The 16,304-nt window shown below is 42.2% G+C and overlaps 1 protein-coding gene across 2 annotated transcripts; it reads left to right on the forward strand.

The window, feature by feature from the left end:
- Positions 1 to 501: 501 nt before the first annotated feature.
- On the forward strand, positions 502 to 13,976 carry LOC118227004 (neuronal acetylcholine receptor subunit alpha-3-like). Of its 2 annotated transcripts, none has more exons than XM_035417049.1 (6): positions 502 to 689; positions 2,264 to 2,403; positions 4,835 to 4,879; positions 9,703 to 9,812; positions 10,655 to 11,819; positions 13,358 to 13,976. In XM_035417049.1, the coding sequence occupies exons 1-6, from the start codon at positions 629 to 631 to the stop codon at positions 13,484 to 13,486; spliced, it is 1,650 nt and encodes a 549-aa protein (XP_035272940.1). In that variant the 5' UTR covers positions 502 to 628; the 3' UTR covers positions 13,487 to 13,976. The 2 variants fall into 2 exon arrangements, with proteins under 2 accessions (XP_035272940.1, XP_035272941.1); XM_035417050.1 differs by having other exon boundaries at positions 13,607 to 13,976.
- The last annotated feature ends 2,328 nt before the right edge of the window (positions 13,977 to 16,304 follow it).

Below are 16,304 nucleotides of genomic sequence, written 5' to 3' on the forward strand. Positions count from 1 at the left end.
AGCCCAGAATGTAATGTCAGTGGGTTTCTGTAAAAACAACAATAAATGTCGCCTAAATGTCGGCGTAAATATAAATTGTTAGCCGCTGTCCATGACACTATAGTGTTGACAGGGACTTTGTATGCCTATTATGTAGCCGTCACATCACGAGTCCCTACAGTTGTGCATGTAACTGCTGAACCATGTTAGATACACATTATTGCTGTCATTCCTTCGTTAAGATCTAGCCAATTAGACTGAAATAACTAATCACTGACTCTGAACTAATGGAAATCCGCATGATTTCCATTAGTTCAGAGTCAGTTCGCTCTCGTAAGTCACACAGTGGTAATAAACACAACTGAATCCATGAGCACCTTGTCAATAAAGAGAACATTTAGCTTCAAATACGCCTCACACTTGTCATTGCCCAACGGTTTACTCGCTTTCATCCCCCACCCCATAAGTGAGTTTCCTGGTCTCACACTCCTCCCGCTTTCACTGCGCTCTCAGTATGTTTCACATCGTACGCAGACTACCGCCACCTTCTCCCCGGTCCCCACTTTCCCATCCCCATTTATCCGCTGTCCATTCGTCCGCTCTCAGACGAACCAAGGACTAATTTCTGAGAAATTGTGAGGACACTACAATGAAATCCCATTATTGGATGATTTTCCATGTCGGTCCTTTTCTTCTTTTCCTCGTGCCGGGTGAGTGGGGGTCTTTCAGAGTTTTCTATTCATGCAGCGCTTGCTGTTTTTTGACTCACACACAATGCAAACTGTATAACGCTGTCTGAACTTGTTGCTGTTCGTATAAAATTTCACACGAAAATAAAATAATTACAGTAAGTAATCTACATATAATATCTGCAACTGATTTTTTTTTTAAATGAGCTCAGTTAAAATAAGCATTTCAGAGCCGATCGTTGTTTAACATTAGCTGGAGGACCTATTCATGGCGCAGTTGCATATGTGGATATTATATTAGGCTACTGAAGATGGATTACTACATGGAAAAAAAACGAAAAGCTTTAAGAAAGAAGTACTTTGAATTGCCTTTGCTGTATGAATTGTGCTATATAAATAAACTTGCCTTGCCTTACCGTTTCATTACAATAATTAGTAATCTGCGATTCTGATGATAAACTGTTTTTTATTTTTATTTTCAAATTGCCGCGTAAAAAATTAAAAATTAAAAAATAACATCCAAATATTTTAGTGCGTAACTAGCGGATTACATTGATTAATTGAACAACGGGTATTTTAAACCATGCGCCTGCAGCAACCCTGCTACTAGTTGGGTAGATTATGCCTCCAAAGTTCAGCATGGTATCGCTCTTCAGCAAAACGCTTGAAATCTAAGAGAAAAATCGAGGAGAATACGAAAAGGCAGTTACCTTAAAAGAAAGAAAACTTTCTGGAAACGTGCTGAAAACGAAATTTTACTCCATGTCTGGGATTTCCATTTTCTTGCATTTACTTTGGACTTTGGCAAATCAAATTCTTTCCGGTGATTCTCCATTCGGTTGGGTTTTTCCATCTTCCATTTCAATTCATTTTTGAGCTGAGTTTGCGTGTTAGTGTGGAACGCGTGTGGAAGACAAAAGTTTTGCCTCGCTGGTAAACCTGGCGTGAAATCTGATATTTAAATGTTGAGCACGAATTGTCTGTATGAGGTTAAGAATAGCAAGCAGATCTTTTTTTGCGAAGACAAACAAGCCAATGATTGAACATAAATGATTATATGCAGTTTTTTGTCTAAATATTAAATATCTAAAGAGCTGCATATGCAAATAATTTTAGGAGACATAGCAAAGACAGAAGAAGCGACCAGAACCTGTTAATGACTATACAGTATAAGACCATTGGTGGTGGAGAATCTCATATGTAACATCATCACATGGGTACTGTTTTGCCTCAATCAAGGAATTAGTTATAAATTCTGTGGGAAATTATTAATCACATCAAAAGCAAAGAGACTGCTTCCTGAGCAGTATGTCTGCTCCAACAGAATTAACATTTTAAAAGTGTTTTGTGAACAGTCATGCCACAGTGTCATGTCAGAACCAATCTAGTTTTACAGATATATTCCCTAATGTCGTGAGAAACTTCCCTCTTAGCTGGGAAAGAATGTTACTGAACTTGAAGTGATAAGGGAGAAAGGAGCAGCCATGTTCTCCGGGGACAGATTAAAAAAATATAGTTTTTGGAAGAGATGTTAAGATGGCAGTACTTTGTCTCATAGAATCTCTTAGTGATGACTCTTCCTGTCTGTTTTGCAGGAGGTATGTCATCCGAAGCGGAGCACAAGCTGTTCTCTGTCATCTTCTCCAAGTACAACCAGTACATCCGACCGGTAGCCAACGTCTCCGATCCGGTCATTGTGCAGTTTGAGGTGTCCATGTCCCAACTGGTGAAAGTGGTGAGTATAATTCTCCCTCTCTCATTCTGTCTTTCTCTCTCTCTTGCTCACTCTCTCTTTCTCTCTCTCTCAGTTCTTCTTTCATCTTCTCCCTGACATTAATGACTAATGCACGCAGACACATTGGTGTGTACATCAGAGAGCTGTGAGAATGGTGGCCGTGGCAGGGGAGAACGAGAAATCGCATGAATAAACCATTCAGTCGTGCTTGTCACGTAGCAACGCCGCATTTCCTTAAATGAACATGCAGTAATCCGTGGGGGTTGAGCCCCCCAAAAAAATGCCGGGTCCGTGGCTGAGGGCATTAAAGGACAGGAGATGGGCGGAGAGTAGCTGAGATGCGGGAGAGCATCAGCTGGACCGCCACCCAAAGCCTCAGAGCGTGGCCGGACTGATTTTGACATTACAGGCATTTAGCAGACGCTCGTATCCAGAGGGACTTGCACAACTTTTACATGGCATTTCCATTGCATCCATTTGTACAGCTGGATATACTGTATACTGAAGCAGTGCAGGTTAAGTACCTTGCTCAAGGGTACAACGGCAGTGTCCTACCCGGGAATCGAAACTGTGAAACTTTTTAGGATACGAGACCTTACCCATTATACTACACTGCCGCCCTACATTTCGCCCCGATCCTCCCAGCAGGGACTCCCTCCATATGAGACCGCCATATGAGACAGACTCAAAGGTGCTCGTCACCGGAGGGGGGGAGAGTTTGGATGTGCGACAGGGCAGGAGAAGATGGGAGATGTCAGCTCTCTGCGCTCCGCGTACGACCTTCCCCCCGCACAGATGGCTCCCGCTGCTCAGCCAATGGCCGCTCCAAACGAACGGCTGCGGATCTTGCACGAGATATTGACTGTTATTCCCCCTGTCAGGTTAGCGGAGAAAAGCTACACTCCCGCTCGGCTGCCCCAGAGCGCATGACTTTAATTAAACGACGAGAAGGCTTGGTACTGTACGAAGGGTGTGGAATATTAAAATGTTCGCAAATGAATGCTACATTATTGCATCAGATTCTGCGGGGCTTTTTCTGTATAATAAGGGTGCAGCATGTCTGCATATATTTAGGCAGACCCATTGAGTGATGTTGCTGGTATTAAATGTCCAAGAAAAATGGCTGGAATTTGTTTAAGGAGGAGGTGGATACATTCGTTCAGTTAGAGAGACCTAAAATGGAATCGCCTTGTAAAAATTAACAAAGTCATTTCCAGATCTAATGCACCACAATTGTGCATAATCCAGTTTCACACAATGTCATTTCATAATTTGAATAAGACTGCCAATATTACTGCCGTGCACAGCCTAGTTGGCCAACACTGATCATTTAATTGCGCTTCTTATGTATGGGTTACGATAATTTACCAGAAAACAGTGACAGATTGCCGTCTTTCAATGTTAAAAAAATTAGAGCAAAAACCATTATGGGCAAGTAGTCTGCTTGGGCGTCACGTCCGAATTGGGACACTTACCAAACGTCATCTTTAAGTTTTGACCCGCACATCTTTCCAGGTTCAGATAAATGCCTTAAGGGGTATGTTTTTTTTGTCCCAGGGATCTGGGCCGTGATCCAAACAAGCTCATTTCCGACAATGATGTGGGCCTGGAAAATACTGATAACTTCCCCCCGACCTCAGCTGATCTGGCAGACGCCTGCTTCTGGTTTTGATTGATGAGAGTTATTTACACCCCTCCGGCTCCCCTCGAACGCCCCCTCTTCAATTCGCGAGCACCCCACCCCCCACCCCCGGCTGCATTACAACGCCGGCTCGTTTCAGATGCCGACGCTCGCCATTTATTGGACGGCTCGGCCGTTATCCCGGGTGCGAGCGGGCGCTCGGTTGTATGCCCTTCAGGGGGGGGTCTGGCTCCGGTTAAGATCGCTGGGTTCCGCGTTGCCCCTCCGGATCCGTTCCGACGAGAGCTGGAATCGCCCCCTCCCCGCGCGAGCGGTTTCGCGCTGCGCGTTCGCTCGTGAGAGCGCTTCAGTGACGGCCCGAGGGCGGCCGGAGTCCAGACCTCCTCGCCCCGAATCCCAGCCGGGGGCCCCCCCCCAGCGGGGGGAGGTGCGTGCCGAATGAGCGGCAGCCCCGCTCCCCCCACCCACCCCAGAGCAGCAGGGCAGAGTCAGCTCAGCCCCTGAGCTCACGCGCTGCTCCGGAACGCTCGCGCTCACACTCACGCCTCAGGTGTGACACGCTGTGCGCTAGCGGCTTAGAGGCCTCAGGTGTTATTCCTGGAGCCTGAGCGCAGGGCGCCTCCTGTTACGTAAAAGAGAAATGTCATAATCAGAACACTGAGTGTTCCGTTCCGCATTATGTAGGACGCTTTTTGTTCGCGTGTTTCCTTTTTTAAAGCTGTGAAACAGTCGTCCGCGTTCATAGTTCGCAGTCTGTCATTTTGTGAATGTTTTGTCTTTTGTTTTCAGGATGAAGTGAATCAGATCATGGAGACCAATTTGTGGCTGAGGCATGTAAGTTTTCATTCAACGCAACACTTTGGTTTTTATTGGATTGTAAGGTAGACTCTGTCATGAATCACTTTCAGGCAATAAGATTCTCACATTGTGCTACAGTCCCCCAGAACATTTTTGAGCACTTATGCGTTCATACGCAGAGAGATTTTAAAATCACCGATTGGTCTTCTGTGGTTGGTGCAGCATTGACGCAAGCCACAGCTATTTCCAGGTTTCAGTGGTTTTAAAACCTCTGGTGAAGACTAGTTTTCTAATGTGTCTGATCTAGTTTGCCAAAATAAGGAACACATGACTCATCTGTGTCCTTCAAGATCTCTACAGATAAATCATTCCTTGGTATTTTGCCCATCAATAGAAATGTCTGTAATAATTCAATTAACATCCATGGTATTCATTGGAGGATGAATTCCTATGATACTGAATGGAAGGCATTATAACGCTGATTAACAGTATGCACACAGTTCATGATTTTAATAGTGACATATGCTAATATTTAATGGTACATGTTCTGAGAGAATTGAACTGTGTACAGTTTTGAGGCCTTATGCATTAATGCCCTCCATATGGGTGGTAATATCTGCAATTAAACCACACTATCATTCAATATACTGCCATCTCCTGGTCATCTCAGAGAGAACAACACATTTGGCACAGACAGGAAATTCCATCTTCAAGTTCATTAGAAGAGCAGCATGGTGGTGCAGTGAATAGCACTGATGCCTTGCATGCATCTTCCTGTGTCCACGTGGGGACATAGGACTGTTCCAGAGTCCTAAGGCGGTGTGCTTTACACCACTCCAGCCGACACTTGGCATTGCACATGGTGATCTTGGGCGAATGTATGGCTGCTTGGCCATGGAAACCCATTTCATGAACAGCTCTTGTGCTGATACTGTTTTCAGAGGTAGTTTGGAACTCTGTAGTGAGTGCTGCAACCAAGGGCCGATGATTTTTACGCGCTACACGGTTCTGCACTCGGTGGTCTCGTTCTGTGTGTCCTACCACTTCGCGGCTGAGCTGTTGTTGCTCCTATGCATTTCCACTTCACAATAACCGCACTTACAGATGACTGGGGCAGCTCTAGCAGGGTAGAAATTTGACAAACGGACTTGTTGGAAAGGTGCCATCCTATGACAGTGCCACGTTAAAAGCTGTTCAGTATGACCCATTCTACTGCCAAATGTTTGTCAATAGAGATTGCATTGTGGTATGCTTGATTGTATGCACCTGGTAGCAATGGGTTAAAATAGCCAAAACCACTAATTAGAAAGGGGGGTCCACATACTTTTGGAAATGTAGTGTATGAATTCTTATTCATATGAGTTATTGTTGTCCATTGTGCAGTGTTCACACTGAAAAACAATTATTTCCCACTGTAACGTCATATATTTCAAGCTTGTTACACAAGGTCACTGTCCAAGAAGACGTTGCCTGTATGTTTTATTAGCCTTCTGAATGTTACTTTCAGCTCAGCAGAGATTCATAAACTATAATATTGATCATACAATAAAAAAATGTACTTCAGGAAGCCCTTCTAAATGTTATATAAGCAATATGCCAGAGATGGGCTTGAATTGGCATAGTTCCCAACACACTGTATAGTCATTTTTTCATAAATATGTTTCTTTTTTGTATAATTAACCTCTAGAATGCTCCTAAGAATATTGAAATGACTGCATTAGTTTTAAAGCTGCCCAGCTCTTGTTTTATACTTTGGAGAAATGCTGCTTAACAAAGTAAAGACTGCATGACTACTGATTATATCAATTTATGATATACTCTTAGAATTCAAGTGTTGATAGATTCTCCTATTAAGTTTAACATATCATGTTAAATTTAGTTTTTCAGCTGTAAAGGTTAACATGCATTTTGATCTTGAATCTCATAGTGTTATTCTGTTAACATACAAAGCATAGCACCTGACTGGTGCATGGATGAGCCTCACGGCATCGCTGTCTAGTGACCTCTGCTGGTAAACTGGGTGCCCATAGGTCGCAGTCAAAGCCACATATGAAAGGTATTCCTCTGACTTCTTAGCTGTAGTCTGCCGGGTGAAAAGAAGCAGATGGTGAAACCATACGTTTTGGAGAACTGTCAATGTCTACACTCTCTCAAATCAGCAGTAGGGTTTGCTGTGGTTGCAGAAGATTGGTCATTCCAAATTAGGGAATGGGAATCATATGTTACAGTGAGCTACATAACGTTAGGGACAAACACATATTTTTTCTTGATTTGGTTCTGTATTCCACAATTTGTATTCAAACAGCATGTGGTTAAAATGCACATTCTCAGCTTTTATTTGAGTGTATTTTTATATATTTTGGTTTCGCCATGTATAAATTACAGCACTTTTTATAAACAGTCCCCCCATTTCAGGACATTATAATGTTTGGAATAAAGGGCATTACAAGTGTTTCTGATTAGTTAGATGTGTTCAGTCGCGTCTGTAGTGCAGGCATAAGTGAGCTTTCAGCATCTAATTTTGATTCTAGCCTTTTGATTTCCATTGCAGTCTGTTATTGGCCTTTGTAAATATGAGGTCCAGTGTTGTGACACTGAAAGTCCAGGAAATGACTGAGCCTGAGAAATTAGGAAAAAAAAAACAGCCAGTCAGAGACATAGGCCAAACCTTAAGCTTACCAAAAATCAACTGTTTGGAACATCATTAAGAAGAAAGAGAGAGCTGGTGAGCTCAGACATCACAAAGAGCCAAAGAGCGGTTGTGGAATACTTGTCTGTGAGGTCCAAAAAAAGGAACCAGTGAATATCTATCAGGCTAGTTATGTATAGAGTTCAGAATATAAAAGTGTGAGGAAGACTTCAGTATTTGTAGAGGAAGCTGAGAATTCTGTCGTCCTATGGAAGCGCCCTCTTCTCTGCGGCTCTGATTTGTGAGCTCTTGTAAATGGTAACTGTGTACTTGAGCTGTCATCGGCGAGGGTAATGTATAAAGGTCACAGTTACAAAGCGCCACTCAGCAATGAGAATGTCATCAGCACATAAAAGTGTCTTCGCTCGTGCCCTGTAAAAAAAAAAAAAAGAAGCCCTTGGAGTGAAAGGTGTGATTTACGCGGTGTTGCCTCGGGCTGTCAGTCGACCCCTCTCGCCGTCTAACTCTATCACCCAGGCTGGCGAAGGGAAGCTGTCCCAGAAATCCCTCAGCTGAACGTGGAGCGTGTTTCCCTGTAGCTTGTCTGCTTGTCTGCAAGTCAGCCTCTATAGCCTGTCATACATCCTGGCATGACAGCCAGCCGACTCAGAGACAACCATGCTGCAAAATCAGTTAATGCGTGCCAAGCAGTCAAAACGTGTCTCCAAACATGGACTTCTTCAGGAAATTAATACCATCACATTCTTATGGCTTAATCAGGCCGGATGAACATTTAGGATTAACATTATTAGTTACTGAGTTAAGACATTTTTTCCAATTGTTAGAAATATTATGAAAAACAAGCAGACAAGGCTTTTGTATGACGCCGATGCTAGATTGAAATACGGCCTAGATCTACCATTTGAGACAGGATTGATGGGATTTTAACAGGTGGCCTGACATGGACAGCCATGGAGTCATGGAAGTGGATGCGGGAGAACTGAAGTCAGTGCCTTGTATCTGTACTGTCCTCCTCAGTGGTTTGTCAGCTCATATCAAACCCACAATAACCACTGATGCAGATTTACAAAGTTCAAAATATTACAGATTTCAGTTGATATGCCAAGCTTGCTTAATCTGCAAATCATTATTATTTTATGACATTTTTGGACAGCCAAGGATATTGCACAGATTGGGACCCACAGTAATTTCACAATGGTGAACGATGAGCACTCCAAATCTACAGGACTGGTCCTAAGGGACAGGTTGATTTCTTCTTCCCCTCTAGATTTTCCATTTAGTGGATAATATGTTTTGATGGATAGCACTAAAGACATATTGTATGTAGTAGAATGCAAGAACTTTATGGGCTATATTTTTTTATGATCTTAAGCGCACGGTCTAAATCACATGGCGCAAGTGCATTTAGGGCGTGTCCAAATCCACTTTTGCTAGTTTAACGGCGGATAATCTGAGCGCAAAGTAAGGCGCATGGTTCAAAGGGGTTGTACTTAGTCTCTTAATTAATCATAGGTGTGTTTTGGGCATAAAATGAAATAAACCAATCAGAGTGTCATCTCCCATTCCCTTTAAAAGCCAGGTGAGCTTGCACCTTGGCCGATTGCTATTATAATGGCGGATTTTCTGATATATATTATGACTAACCATTATGACGTATTTATTTTAAAATATCGCGCATTGTGCACCCGCCTATGTTGCTGCATATTACTATCTTAATAATGCGCCCTTAAAATAACAGTAAAATACTGCGCCATTGACTTAAGACCAGGTTTTTTTTGGTCATTCGTGCAATCGCTTTCCGCTGCCTCAAGATAGCAATGTGCCAACAATGTGCCTGACCACACCTCATTTTAAAACCAACACGCCCATAGGCACTCAGATGGGCGCAAGTACATTTGCTATATCCACAACATGGGCACTGAATGGGAAAATGACAACTGCGTTGGTCTGAAACTAGCATAGACACTTGCGTTGCGCTTGGCGCCGCTTTGCACCAGGTGTAAGATAGAGCCCTATGTGTGATTTAATGAAACCACAATACACTAAATAATGTAAGTAACTCAATAATTCATATAAGCAGATAATTTTAAACCGACTTATGTGGTAAGCAATGTCTCTGAAAATGTACAAATAATGTCATGTGTCCAACAAAACTCACAACGTCCTATCACAGACCAAAAAGTTTTCACTCGTTTCATTTCTTCTTAAGATTTGGAATGACTACAAACTTAGGTGGGATCCCAAGGAGTTTGGAGGGGTGGAGTTCATCCGAGTGCCTTCAAACCGAATCTGGAAACCGGATATTGTTCTCTACAATAAGTAAGTCCTGCTTTGTCATCTTAGCAAAAATCTACAGATAGATCCAAACTTCCATTTTCAACACTAACAAGTTTTAGTGTTATATGTTTTAAAATGTAAAGGGCATTGCAATCGAACTACAGGCTGTCTTTTATGTAGTTGGGGGGAAGTTTAAAATATTTAAGTGCAAAGCATAGACATAATTAAGCCCACTGTTGTATCGTGCCATGTAGTGATTAGAGCAAATAGACCATGGAGCTGAATAGTTTGGGAAGCAGATTCCAATAGGAAAATTGCTGTGCTGCCCCTGTGAAAAGTGCTTTAGCTCAATCACTCCAATAAAATCACACTTCGTTTGAGTTTGCTAAGCACTTAACTGCCAATGCATGGGTGTTAAAGAGAGTAACTAAGGAAGCTGAAACTCATTTTGTGTTGACGATGCCATGAGAAGCCATTTTGCACAGGATTACATGGTGCCAGTTTCCTGACTTGGGCAAAGATTTTCAATTATGAAATGCAATCTGCAACATTATGCCTACTTACCCTCATGCTCTTCCCAATTTGTTTTTACTTCATATGTTATGGTACTGGTTTTTATATGAATGCCATTTTGTCCAAATTCATCTTTCATATGCATGGTCACTCACAAGTGGATCAGTCGACCAATTCCATTTCAATGTAGTTAGTTCAGAAATTGAAGTTCAATTAATCAATTAAAAAATATTGATAAAATACCAGAATTTTAAATTTCTTTAATTGAAATTAAATATCCTGAATTGATTGAACGGAAATGAAATTGACGCTAATTCTTCTTGTTATGACACAAAATACATATTCTGTTGTGCATCTGTTTTTCCCCGCAGTGCAGTGGGGGACTTCCAGGTGGATGACAAGACCAAAGCTTTGCTACGCTACAATGGTGATGTGACCTGGATCCCACCTGCCATCTTTAAGAGTTCTTGCAAGATCGACGTCACCTACTTCCCCTTCGACTACCAGAACTGCACCATGAAGTTTGGCTCCTGGACGTACGACAAGGCCAAGATTGACCTGGTCCTGATTGGGTCCACCATCAACCTTAAGGACTTCTGGGAGAGCGGGGAGTGGGTGATCATCGATGCCCCAGGCTACAAGCATGACATCAAGTACAACTGCTGCGAGGAGATCTACCCAGACATCACCTACTCGCTCTACATCCGCCGTCTCCCGCTCTTCTACACCATCAACATGATCATCCCCTGCCTGCTCATCTCCTTCCTGACCGTGCTGGTCTTCTACCTGCCCTCGGACTGTGGCGAGAAGGTCACCCTGTGCATCTCGGTCCTCCTCTCACTGACCGTGTTCCTGCTGGTCATCACCGAGACCATCCCCTCCACCTCCCTGGTAATTCCGCTCATTGGCGAGTACCTGCTCTTCACCATGATCTTCGTCACGCTCTCCATCGTCATCACCGTCTTCGTGCTCAACGTGCACTACCGCACTCCCAAGACGCACACCATGCCCCGCTGGGTCCGCGGCATCTTCCTGGGCTTCCTCCCAAAGGTGATGTTCATGACCCGGCCCGAGAGGGACCCCGCCAAGCTGGCCTCCTCTGCCCAGTTCCTGCCTCCCCCGCCCTGCGCCCTGCACACCGCCGGCTCCCTCCAGCCCCAGAAGCAGAAGAACCTGAACTCTGGCCTCCACCCGCGGCAGTGCCTGCTGATCAGCACCGAGCTCTCCAACCTCAACAATCTCAGCGGGGACCCTGCCAAGGCCGGCACCGGCTTCCTGTGCCGGGAGGGCCGCTGCAACTGCTGCTGGCGCCAGAGGACCACCAAACTGCCAGTGGATGGCGGCGGTGGAGGGACCATCGCTGGAGCAGGAGGAGGAGGAGGATGTGGTGGTGGTGAAGGAAGTCCTTGCTCCAGTTCAGAGTCCTTGGATGGAGGGATCTTGACCCTCACTGCCCTCTCACCAGAGGTGAGGGAGGCCATTGAGAGTGTGAAGTACATCGCAGAGAACATGAGGCTGCAGAATGAGGCTAAGGAGGTGAGTCTGGAACCTTCTATTTCACAATAACTTGTTTTTCAAGGATACTAGTACTGCTGCCTTCACAGTTTTCACAATGTGCATATATATATATATATATATATATATATATATATATACACACACATATATATTAAAGGTTACTTTTGTACATTTTAGTTTCACCATATATATAATAGCACTTTTTATACATAGCCACCCCCCCATTTCAGGAAGCCATAATGTTTTGGACAAATGGCTTCACAAGTGTTTCTGATTAGTAAGGTGTATTAAATTGCTTCTTCAGTTCAAGTATAAGAGAGCTTTCAGTATCTAGTCGTGATACTAGGCTCTTGATTGCCTTTGGAGTCTGTTATTGGTGTTTGTCAGCGTAAGGACCAGAGCTGTGCCAATGAAAGTCAAGGAAGTCATTATGAGGCTGAGAAATGTTTTAAAAAACAGTCAGAAACATAGGCCAAACCTTTGGCTTACCAAAATCAACTATTAGATTTAAAAAGAAAAAGAGCACTAGAGCAGTGGTGTTAAACTCGTTGCCATGGAGGGCCGTGTGTATGCAGGTTTTCATTCCAACCAATTAATGCTGCCTTAATTGAGTCCAATTACTCATTCAGCCATATGCGTTTAACTGCATTGAAGCACAGAATATAAGAAAATTTTTATTTAGACAATGCGGGTCACCATAGACGTCGGGTCACCATTGTGCACAAACCTGCATCCCTAATTCAGCAAATAATTTAACTAATTATATAATCAAGATCTGAGGCTGGAATGAAAACCTGCATACACACGGCCCGCCATGGCAACAAGTTTGACACCACTGCACTAGAGAGCTCAATAATCACAAATGGCCTGGTATGCCAAGGAAGATTTCTACAGTTGATGACCAAAGAATTCTCACCATATTGAAGAAACACCTCTACATGGTGGAACCAAAATATATAAATATACCCTTTAATAAAAGCTGAGAATCTGCACTTTAACCACAAGTGAATTATTTGATTACAACTAAAACTGTGGAGTACAGAGCCAAATCAATAAAAAATATATATTTTTGTCATTGTCCCAAACATTAGGGAGCTATACATGAATTACTTATTGAGCAAGTCAGAATGTGATGATCAGTTTCAGCTTGCCACCCGATCATCACTTCTCCAAAGCACTGACAACAGTTCTGTTACAGCTTTGTGTTCTGTGTATGCAGTACATATGCAGTTTTCTGCTCTTAATTATTCAATTAGTTCAATCGTGTATTGATGCGACATTTGAATAAGCACCAGCTACAGCTGCAGACTGCAAGTGTATCCTAAATATTTTCCTGTGCTCAAGTACAGGAGTGAACCAGTGTAGTTTACAGAGCTATCAGAACGCTAAAACTAAAGTAATTGTTTGGAACAAAAGCGAGCACGTAGACCAACCCTCTAGGACCACAGCTGTGCACCCCAGGACTAGAGTTGTGCAACCCTGGTATAACGTGTAATCTTCCTATTGAGTGTTGCTTCGTTAAGATGAAACATTCCTGCTTAATCTCTGGTTTTCAGGTGCAGGATGACTGGAAGTATGTCGCCATGGTGATTGACAGGATCTTCTTGTGGGTGTTCATTTTGGTGTGCATACTGGGAACTGCCGGGCTGTTCCTCCAGCCCCTCCTGCTGGGAGAGGATGTATAACGCACTCTGACTGCATATTAACTACGATCCGATCACCCAAATCATTAGGATTTAGAATAATTTGGAGGGGCTGTGAAGAGAAAAACCGGACCTGACAGCTCTCCAAAATTTTGTTAACAGGCTGGCTTTGCTGTAGAGGTGAGCTGCAATCAACTGTTCAGTGTCATGTGAGTGGACATGCGTTATCTAGGATGCTGAATTGATGTGGTGAGCTTTTTAGCATTCTGATGTTCAAGAAAGAAACATCTACAATTTCACTGTACTATATTGTATCTGTAAATAGATTTTTACACTGATCCCCCCTCCACTGAAGTTCCAGTCCCTTTACTCAAGCAAGAATAGAAACTCTGTACCTGAGTTATCTTATTTTATTTATTTTTTAAATCCGAGCCCAGTCCTAAATGCTTGTGATGTCAAAGTCAACATTTCTCTGTGTAAATGGCCCATTGGCATAACCCCCTCCCCCCAACCACCTCTGCCCTGAAAAAAAGGGTAAAAAAATAAATAAATAAATAAAACCTTAGCATTTTTGACTTAGATGTGTATGTCTGTTTCTATTCAGGACTGTATTCCCTTTTCTTTCTTTTACAATAATTTTGCTGTACAACAAGTCAAATTAAAACATAAGTTCTTCAGCTGTTTTCTTCTTTGTAAGTGACAGCAGATATGATTTGTTGTTGCTTTTTACCATTTATTGGTAAACATCATAATAGGTCAGCGTTATTGATTCGAGTAGCAATTGAGCATTTAATACTTTCATTTGGGAAGATTCCATAAACTAGAAGTTTTAATGTCATTTAACAAGAGTAAAAAAAAAACTCATTCACCATTGATTTTTTTCTGATTATTTATAATTTTACTTGCATAGCTAATACTTAAAGATAAATAATTATTCTAAAACAAATATGATAAAAGACTGATTAGTACATATGAAATTCTACCTTACCATTAGGTATAGTTGCAATGTGGGTTAAAAAGGACTGTGCCATAAACAAAATAAATAAATAATTTATAATTAAATTCTAAATAATTAAATTTGAGTCCAACTGCTGTAGCACTAGTTGGTCACAGCTTTCGAGCATACAATTTTAGCTACTACATATCTAAAGCTAGGTAGGTCTCTGACCACCTGGCCAATTAACCATTAATCCATTAATTATCACCAGTATAAGTTTCAGAGTTGCATTCCATATGCAACCACATGCACATCATATGAGATCCGAGCACGGGTAACTCCACAAACATATACAACAGTGCCCTCTGTGGTCAATCAGCGGTACCTTTCTTCCATGATGACCACAACTTGTGTCACCTTACACTACTGCAAAAACTTAACTTATTGATTGGGAGGTTTTGAGCCTGTACAGTACATATCAGGCCCAGTGTCTTTTTGCAGGTGTTTGCCAATGTCAGTAATATTTTGTATATATTAGAAATATTCTCAATTTGTTATACTGACATACTGCACATCCCATACATGTATATGTTACAGCTCAGTTTGATGAAGGTCAGTTAAACAGCTTTTGATATTTGTTTTGGATTATTAAGATAACACACTCCCCAGTGCCTCCTCAAATACACTTACACACAAATATGCACACATGCACACTGACACACAGATGCATACACACTCAAGCACACCCGCACATACACACATTACTCTATCCACCCACATGTTTGAAGATATTGACAATCTTCATGTCTTGATAGATAGGGAAAGAATTACAAAACTGCTCAAAATTTACAATGGTATGCAATCAATTGAAAATACATTTTCAGCACTGCAAATCACTGATAAATTCAGTTCCAAACAAGAGTTTCTGCTTTGAGCAAATTGTAACTTCATACTGTGTCCAGGATTGGAACATCTTTACTTAATGAAGTCTTTAACATGAAAATTGGCATGGGTACTGAATCAATAGCCTTTGATTGCACTAAAGCTTACAAAGCAGCCAGCAATCCATCACTTTGCATATCTCCATTAGTGGGCTGGAATCATTTGGGGTTCATGCAATTAAGCCCTTCATTATTATCTGGAGTTGACTAAGCATACAGTAACCCGGGGAAAATTCATTATCGCGCAGGGAAATCAATACTGCTCTGCCTTACGAAAATTGAATTTTGAAATACAGGCTAGATGCAAATGTGATAACCTGAGCCCAGAAGAGAGGGGGATTGCATGCCACATTTGTTATGAATTCAGTCCCCAAGAGCTATGACGATATTGGATCAGAATCAATGTTGCGCTGTGGATTATTAGGGTCCACTAACATCAGAAATTGACCTCAAAATCTATTGCAAAAAGGAAATAAAAGGTACCATAAAAAAGATATTTATTATAATTTACTGAGACATATTAATTTTATTTGGCAGTTCAGTACATTGAAAGACACCAATTAGCCTAGTTTTTTTGTGTCTTTGCATGCTATAACTGCACCACAGCTATTTGAAAGCAGAATGAAGAGTGAGTGGGGCTGCTTTTGTCTGTGAGCCATATACACACATTTAGAACATTTAAGACTATTCAGTTATATGAGGATAATTTTTTGGAATAGAGGCTAATTGCTGGTAACATGAGTCTCTCGAGTCTCTTGACTGTTGAAGAGTGAATGTTGTTTTATTAGGTGATTGGGGGGGGGGGGGTGGGAGAAGAACTTTTTCAGTTCTCTTCCATGTGCATTTAAATTTCGGGGGAGGGTTTGGTTGTGTTGCGGTCAACTTCCGCATATTTAATGTGTATGTCCCTTGGCTACGTTTAGTTTCTGCTCTGGTCGATTGGACACTTGCAGCCTGTCTGTGCATGAATCATACTGCACCT

The sequence above is a fragment of the Anguilla anguilla genome, chromosome 5 (genome assembly GCF_013347855.1).
Source record: "Anguilla anguilla isolate fAngAng1 chromosome 5, fAngAng1.pri, whole genome shotgun sequence".
In the NCBI taxonomy this organism is placed as follows: Eukaryota; Metazoa; Chordata; class Actinopteri; order Anguilliformes; family Anguillidae; genus Anguilla; species Anguilla anguilla.

What these genes read in the sequence shown, in the direction of transcription:
- LOC118227004 (XM_035417049.1), top strand. Translation starts at nt 629, where the DNA reads ATGAAATCCCATTATTGGATGATTTTCCATGTCGGTCCTTTTCTTCTT. An exon ending in TCTTCTTTTCCTCGTGCCGG is followed by an intron (nt 690 to 2,263) that starts GTGAGTGGGGGT and finishes TCTGTTTTGCAG; the next exon opens with GAGGTATGTCATCCGAAGCG. An exon ending in TGCAGAATGAGGCTAAGGAG is followed by an intron (nt 11,820 to 13,357) that starts GTGAGTCTGGAA and finishes TCTGGTTTTCAG; the next exon opens with GTGCAGGATGACTGGAAGTA.